General features: G+C 42.1%; 1 protein-coding gene across 1 annotated transcript; it reads left to right on the forward strand.

The window, feature by feature from the left end:
• Window positions 1-490: 490 nt before the first annotated feature.
• Window positions 491-8437, forward strand: LOC105445643. The gene is made up of 2 exons (XM_011681431.2): window positions 491-824; window positions 6728-8437. The coding sequence occupies exon 2, from the start codon at window positions 6783-6785 to the stop codon at window positions 7677-7679; it is 897 nt and encodes a 298-aa protein (XP_011679733.2). The 5' UTR covers window positions 491-824; window positions 6728-6782; the 3' UTR covers window positions 7680-8437.
• Window positions 8438-8727: the final 290 nt, after the last annotated feature.

The raw sequence follows: 8727 nt of genomic DNA on the forward strand, positions 1-8727 counted from the left end.
GAACCACAGAGGTTTAAATTGATATTTAATAAAATCGATGTTATCGATCTGAACAACCTGAATCATCCAAAGTTGATATTTTAAGACAAATAACATAACAAGTTTCAGTGGCGGATCCAGGGGGGACAGGGGGTACGTGTTATTTTTTGTTTTTTTGTTATGTACCAATCATTATTGATGACCTGTAAATATTGTGATATTAGTTTTTATTTAATAAAACATACAAATAAAAGTTTGGGCTATACGTATAAGGTCGCAACTAGCTAACTACCTAGCTAGCGCCCTCCGCGCTCGAATTGCACCTAACAAATCTGTGTGTGTGCGTGTGTGTGTGTGTGTGTATTTGATTTTTACAGACGTGTATCAATCAGATATGATTATTTACGTCTGGGGACCGACCTTTAAACGTCACCATCCGAAAGACGTGAATCAGTTTCGAACCTGCGTCCTCGGCTGAATCAGTTTGTAACTTCCACTGTTAGCTGGATTACAGGCGCACGCCACAACGCCTAGGCCAAGCCTAGGCCAACCCAAGGCCAAGCCTAGGCTAGGCCCAAAGCGGAAGTTGCGGTGATTAAATGTGATTAACCTTGCTTATTTGAACCAAAACATCAGACCTGTTTTGCTTGTGTTAATGGCCAGGTCACGGTCGCATCGTACGTCCGTGAATCAGCTGATGACGCCACTCCAGCTCGAGCGGATGGTCAAATCTTCGCTACGCGGACGCTCCCCGTGCTTGGGTTGTTTTCATGCCTGAGAGCAAGAAGTTACCAGCAACTTCTTGCTGAGAGTGTGTGCAGGCACAGCTCAGGACGCAAATAAAGGTAAGTTTCTGTTTCGGTTTCTGTTTCGGTTGCGTCGGTAGATTCAGGTTTAACTGTACTTCACCAACGTTTTGATTTGTATGGTCGCGGTTGTGCTATGGAAGGAGAGGTGTTTCACATTTGAAGTTTCTGCTTGAAGACTGTACTAGAGGTAGACATAACTGTTTCCTCCTTGAGTAGGTTCCATTCTGCTGCTGTCCTGTTGAAGAAAGAGTATTTGTGCACGTCCTTCTTAATCAACACCCTCTGGATTCTTTTGCTGTTCCCTCTAGTTGTTCTTCCCCCTCTGTTGTTGGTTTGGATGTATGTGTCGGCCTTGATTCCCACTTCTCCGTTTATGATCTTGTACAGGAGTTGAAGTCTGGCAATCCTCCTTCGATTCTCCAGTGAATCCCACTCTAACTCCTTGATCATTTGGGAAACACTGCTCAGTTGCTTGTAGTCATTCATGCAGAATCTAGCTGCCTTTCGTTGGATCGATTCGATGAGAAGGATGTCCCCTTTGCGGTACGGGTCCCATGAACTACTGGCGTACTCCAGGATGGGTCTGACCAGCGTTTTGTATGCAGACTCTTTGATGACCTTGGTACAAAACCAGAGGTTTCTTCTTAGGAAGCCAAGCACCTTGTTGGCTTTGGAGGTGAGCTTCTTGTAGTGAGTGTCCCATCTCAGCTTGTTGTCGATTTCCACACCGAGGTAGGGATAAGAAGACACTTCTTGAAGTGGTTGACCACAGAAGGTGTAATTCCTATTCGGTGGGTCCCGATTGTTGGAGATCTTCATGACCGTACATTTGGCTGGGTTGAAAGACATGGCCCATTTGCTCTGCCAAGCTTCGAGTTGGTGGAGATCCTCTTGGAGGGTATCCAATTCTTCTCTGGACTTGCCGTTTGTATAGATGATACAGTCGTCGGCGAAAAGTCTGGCAGTGCTGCGAAGATTGTCTGGCAAGTCATTGATGAACAGCAAGAACATCAGTGGGCCGAGTACCGTTCCTTGCGGTACGCCTGACAAGACTTTCTTAGGTTTTGATGAAGTGCCATTGCAGACTACCTTCTATGTCCTTGCTGTGAGGAAATGTCTCATCCACTGAAGTAGTGGACCTCTAATTCCATGATAGTCTAATTTCCCAATCAATCTTTCGTGGGTCACCTTATCAAACGCCTTGGCAAAGTCAAGGATTGCCATGTGGGTTGTTTCTCCATTCTCCACATTTTTAGTCAAGTCATGGGTAGTAAGGATCAACTGTGTCACTGTAGAGTGTTTTGCCCTGAAACCATGTTGGTTATCCGCCAAGATGCCATGGGCCTCTAGATGTTTCATTATGTGAGAGTGGATGACATGTTCCAATATCTTGCTGATCACACTTGTTAGAGAAACTCCCCGGTAGTTGGCAGGTTCTTCCTTGGGCCCTTTTTTGTAGATGGCACAGACATTGGCATCTCTCCACTGAGATGGGAGAACTCCTTCGTCCGTAGATTGCTGAAAGATGTCTGTCAACACCGGAGTGATTTCTTCTGCACACAAATGTAGCATCCATGGTGAAATACCATCTGGTCCAGGGGCTTTGTTGGGCTTGACCCTTTTGATCTGCTTCAGAACACCCTCGTTCGTTATGGTCAAGGTTGGTATGTCAGGAACACTGCTCCTTCCCAGGGTTGGGACATCTAATGTATCTTCGATGTTGAATACACTAGCAAATTGGTTGCTGAGAGCCTCTGCTTTTTCCAAGTCGTCGCTGATGATTTTGTTAGAAACCTTGAGATCAGCAACACCAGACTCTTCCTGTCTCATTTTCTTGACAAATGACCAGAAGGCCTTCGGGTTCTCTACCATACAGTGGGACAGGTTATCTGAGACGTAGTTCCGTTTAGCCCTGTTAAGTTCTCTTCTGAGAGAGTGACTGAAGGTCCTGTAGATCTCCCAGTCTTTATTATCCTCAGATTTCTTCTGTTACTGGAGGACTTTGATGGAACATGCTCGTTCACGACTAGTTTGATCTTACTCTCAAACAAGTCCCATTTCTCTTGGACAGATTTCTCTGAAGCTGCTAGGAAAGCATCACTAAAGTCACTCATTTCCTGTCTAATTTTCTCGACGTTTGCCTTCTGTCTGATGTAGATCTAACGAGTAGGAGTCTTGCTCTTCCTAACCCCTACGTTTAGGTCGGTCAGAACTGCATGGTGATCACTCAGACCAGGTATGACCAAGACCTCGTCAATGAGGGAGGAATTGTTGACCAACACCAAGTCGAGTGTATTGTTCAATCTTGTTGGCTGCATTACCTTCTGTTCCAAGCCGTATGCTTGCGTGGTTTGTAGCAGTTTATCAGCTGACTCTTTAGATGCAGAGTGGTTGAGTACGGTTGAACTAGTAAGCCAATCGATGTTTGGTTGATTGAAGTCACCTTGTAGCACAATGTCTCTAAGTTTGGCACAGTTGTTTATCAACTCCAGTGAAGCAGCTAACTTATCCACAGTTTCGGTGTCGTCGTGCTTTGGTTTGTATACCGTCCCGAATAGTATTGGACGCTTTCCTTGAATATCAAGCTGGCACCACATGATCTCACAATTGGTTTCTAGATCTTTTCTACGCTTTACAGGGAGGTCCTTTCTGTAGGCAAAGAATACTCCACCATGTCTGTCTGATAGCCTATCTCTTCGCAGGGCTGTATATCCCTCTGGTAGAAATTCGGCACTGTTGATAGATGGATCCAACCAGGTTTCAGTACCGTGTATGAAGTCTGGTTGTAATTCGTGGATCATTGCTTCCCATTCAGCACGCTTATTCATAATGCTTTGGAAGTTGACATTCAGTGATCTAAATTTGTTCCGCTTCTTCAGCTTGGACCAGTTGAATTTTGATGAAGATCTATTGTCTCTGTTCTCCTTGTCTTTGCCGTAGTCGCAATCATTCTTGTCACCGTTGTCGTCTTCGTCAGCTTCCTCCTCGTCAGATAAGGAAGAGGAGTTTGAGGAGTTGATAGCTTCGCATAAAGGGCAAACCCAGCTGAACGACGTCTCAACTAGATTGTCATAAGTGTCGTTGTCAACTCCTGCACACTGGTTGTGGGTCCATGCTTTGCATTCGTCACATTCCAGGCCACGTTGACCATACTTGACATTGTTGTTGCACCTAGTGCAAGGGGCTAAACAGTCTTGGCAATACCATGGTTTGCCGTTCACGATTGATCTGAATTCTGCTGAACTTACTCCACAGCAGCTGGAGTGGTTATTCTGTCCACAGTCATTGCATGATATCCACCTGCGATTACTACTTCCCTTCCGGTGGCAAATTCCGCATTGTCTATCCTGTTGGGGTGATTTAGGTAACATGTTCATGTATTGTATAAAATGGTATCTAGACTTGGTGAATCCAGTGAGTTCAAGAGTAGAAAAAACGTAGCACGTTGCACTGAACACAAGTTCACAAAGATTGTAATGTAGACTCTATATAAAAGTGATGTCACATGAAGTACACAATGTCACTAAGAACACAGTAAAAAGTTTCATAAGAGGATGAGGGCTGCTACTCTCCACTGCTGGCTCGACTTTAAAAAGCAGGAACATCCAAGGCATATAGTATAGTACGTTGCACCAAACACAAATTCACAAAGTTTGTAATGTAGACTCTTACATGAAGTACACAATGTCACTAAGAACACAGGAGAGAGTTTCATAAAAGGATGAGGGGCTGCTACTCTCCACTGCAGACTCGACTTTAAAAAGCAGGAACATCCAAGACATTCACAAAGTTTGTAATGTAGACTCTATAAAGATGTCACATGAAGTACACAATGTCACTATAAAGAACACAGTAAAAAGTTTCATAAAAGGATGAGGGGCTGCTACTCTCCACTGCAGACTCGACTTTAAAAAGCAGGAACATCCAAGACATTCACAAAATTTGTAATGTAGACTCTATAAAGATGTCACATGAAGTACACAATGTCACTATAAAGAACACAGTAAAAAGTTTCATAAAAGGATGAGGGGCTGCTACTCTCCACTGCTGGCTCGGCTTTAAAAAGCAGGAACATCCAAGGCATAGGCCTAGTACGTTGCACCAAACACGAATTCACAAATTCACAAAGTTTGTAATGTAGGTCTACCGTCTAGATCTAGAGATCTAGACTACGGTCACATGAAGTACACAATGTCACTAAAACACAGGATAAAGTTTCATAGAAGGATGAGGGGCTGCTGCTCTCCACTACTGGCTTGACTTTAAAAGCAGGAACATCCAAGGCATAAATAGTTTTAAACAATTAATTTTTTTTTTTTTTGTATAAAAAATTCAGCACAGACACAACAACATGGTGAATGATAAATGTGTGATACTTGCGGTCTTTCTGGGTTTCTCCTCAAGGAAATACACTATTTCCTCTGCTGCAGCTACTATAATGCAGTTCCATACACAGTTAAATGGGGCTTTGATGTTGCCCGCGTGATGAAGGTGCGGAATGAGGAGTGAAGAGATGAAATGACTTGCTGTTCAAATCCAAGATGGCGTCTTCCAAGATGGCGTCTTTTTCTCGCTACGCTGGTTGGTAAAAATATGTCTCTTTCCTAGAAACGAAATGATGATGTTGGAATCACATAAAAACAGGTAGAGATGATAAAAAACTTGACGGCAGCTCCTTTCTTGTCGGTCGTTGACTGTGTGAAGTTTCCCTTGCTGGTCTGGTAGTACTCCGACGAGAAGTGCACGCGCCGACCGCCGCCACCCGAGCCGGCCGGACTGGTCCTGCCTTGCTTGCTGGCCTGGTACTAGTACTCCAATCGCCGCCGCTTCGATGTCCCATTTGCGTTGTACGTTGCTCGTAGATCTTCTTATCAGATGTTATGCTAGATTTTGCTAAAATGATGAAATGCGTAGTTCCAAGGAAATATTAATGTCCGTAGATGAAGAAATACACAAAAATGTAGAACGGGGATGAAGGATGTTACAGATAAAGATGGATTTAAATGTCTCTTAAAATTGAATCTCGGGAGCGATGTGAAAACACGTCCTATCCGCACGCACGACCATACTTTGTACTAGCTAGGCGTACTCTCAGCTCTCTAGTCAGCTTGAATCTTGGATTCTTTTCCTTCTAAATACTCCGAAGAAGAGTTTTGACTGGAGGTGGTGGAGGGTGGACGATTACATTTTGGGAAAAAGTTCTTTAGTAACTGCATTTTTAAATGAGAGCGGGGAGGTTTGGTTTGGTCGATGGTTGCTTGTTGTTGTAGGTTGTTCCATGTATTTAGCCTACAGTCCTTGGGGTATGGGTGTGGGTACCAATGAAGATTTGTGATTGTTAAACTTGTCAACTTTTCTTGCTTACTTTGCTAGCTATTTTAAATTTATAAACTTATATCTACCTTCATATGTATAATTATAACACTCCTACACCATGTACACTGCATGAAGCCACAACAAGGTGTAACCTTAAATGGTATGGACCACATACAGTTAACAACTAAATTGTTCATGCCCCGAGGAAATTCTATGTTTTTTGTGATTTTCGTAACTCAGGAATGATAGGTAGACCGGTTGAGTACTTAAAGATAGATAGCATTATCTCACATTCTCAAGAAGTATAAATTGGCCGAATTGGGATAAATAATTGTTTTAAATACTTACAAAATTACAAAATTTGGTAAGGCCAGGATATTTAGTTGTAAACTACATGTATAGTTACATGTACAAATTGTACATGTACATGTACACACATTGCCATCAGCGCTAAGAAGTGCAAACTTTTGGCACACATCCTTTCTTTCCTCTGATATCTGAAAATTCATTATATGACATGTGTTGTACCATGATCTGATCATAATGATCTTTTATTACTACACCCTAAATGTATATGTATCTTCATGTTCTAATGGCTAGCTTTTCTCTTTTTACTTGTGCAGATCATAAAGCCATCTGAGCAACCAAGGTCAGAAGATTAACTGATTTGATGTTAAGATGGCCAGGCCTAATAATGGTCTCGTACCGTTCATCGTACTTTACGGAATCGTGTACATCATAGATTTTCATCACAAGCTTTTGACAAATCTTTTTGATTGCTTTGTCCAACTATGGGAGCTGTCAGTACAAGTAGGGATAACTATTGGGAATGCGTATGTGTTCATTATCGAGTTCCTTCCAGAGTTGCCTGTAAGAAGTTTTCATCTGGGAAAGAACCTGCTTGAACTTGTTCTGAACCTGGTGAACGATGCAGCCCAGGCATGTACGTCCTGGTTTTGGGCGACCCTAGCAAACGGATTGGAGAAGTTGACAGCCATCTTCAAGAATCTAGGACTGGCATTCATCAGTGTTTTGACTCAACTGTATGACTTACTTGTTTTCCACTGTGTTAGCTTTTTGAAGGCTTTAGTAGATTCTTTTGTGAGGGTTTTTGAAGATCTGATTGAAATTGTTTGCTCCAGCATCAGCAGTATCGCAAATGGTCTTTATTATATTATTATAAACACGTTGAAAGAAATCCCCACAAAGTATGTCACAGTGATAGACTACTTTGGCCAAACTGTTGGTGCCGTTTTTGAAAGCGCTGCAGAAGGATATTCGTCAATTAGTTCGTTCATCATAAATAATTGGGGCGCCCTCTTAGCTCTGGCTCTCTTTATTACCCTGGTGTGGGTCTCCTTCAACATGAGAAATATCCAAAACATCCTTAAAGATCTCACTCAAATTGTAAACAGCTTCACACATTATCTACCCCATGAGATCGACAGGGAGCAGGTGAGACCTGAAGGCCACCTTCAACATAACATTCGCCCTCAAGGTCAGCAACAAGTGGAACTTCAAGATCGGAATGAAGGTCCAAGTAGGACCATACACCCTCTGCACTTCACTTCATAAGGTGAACCCTCTGGCGAAAACAACTCGGTGGAAAGCATCATGAGTGACCTTAAAAACAGATTAATCGAGGAAGAGGAAAAACATCTATGCGTGGTGTGTCAGGATGCAGTGAAGGATACGCTCTTCGTACCCTGTCGACACCTTTGTGTCTGCCTACCCTGCGCTGACAAAATAATGAGCAATGAAAAAATTCTCTCACGGAACTGCCCTCTGTGTAGGACTAGGATTGGATCAATTTTGCAGGTTTACAGTTAAAGAAAAAAACATTTTGCAGGATCGTTCAAAATGAGCTTCCTTGCTTGCAAGTTTATTTGTTTGCCATCATTTGAAATGATCAATTCTAGCCAAATTTTATTTTTGTAAATGAAAGTACACAACACATGTACTTGAATTAGTCCTTAGTGCAGGCCTACATGAATGTGTTTTCTTTCATTGTTCAGAGATGGTGAAGAAAATATAAGTTCAAAATTGACTGTTTCCTTCACATTGGTATGATCCAAGCTTAAGTAATTAATGCTACATTTGTACATGTACATGTATGTAAGTATCAACTCGATATAATAAACAGAAAAATAGTTAGAATTAAGATGCACCCAGTACTTAACATATTTTTAGAACAAGAAATCCTACATGTAGCCTTGCCCTTTGAATACTTTTAACCTGAGACGATGATTAAGGCATCACCCCGGAATATATACATGTACAGTATGTCTACCGTAAATTAAATGCATTTGATTTTTGTACATAGTCATACCAAAGAACAACCTCTTTCTGTGGAATCTGCTCTATTGTTAATTAATTGTACATTGTATTTCCCTCTTTGAAATTTGGAAGGTTTTGAGCATACATGTGAGTTCTCACTTTACGTTAATCGTGTGATCGTTTACTGTTGCGTAACTTGCATTTTGCCTGTTAAGATCCAGAAGAGGGTTACAAGCAACTGAAGCAAGAATTCAATGTAAAGTATCCATGTATGTTGAGTTCACTGAAGCCTTAATGCTTGGTAGATGGTGTTATGCCTAGGTCTGCTGTGACTAAAGAGCATTGT

This window comes from Strongylocentrotus purpuratus, unplaced genomic scaffold (assembly GCF_000002235.5).
Source record: "Strongylocentrotus purpuratus isolate Spur 01 unplaced genomic scaffold, Spur_5.0 spur5_scaffold_4, whole genome shotgun sequence".
Taxonomy (NCBI): Eukaryota; Metazoa; Echinodermata; class Echinoidea; order Camarodonta; family Strongylocentrotidae; genus Strongylocentrotus; species Strongylocentrotus purpuratus.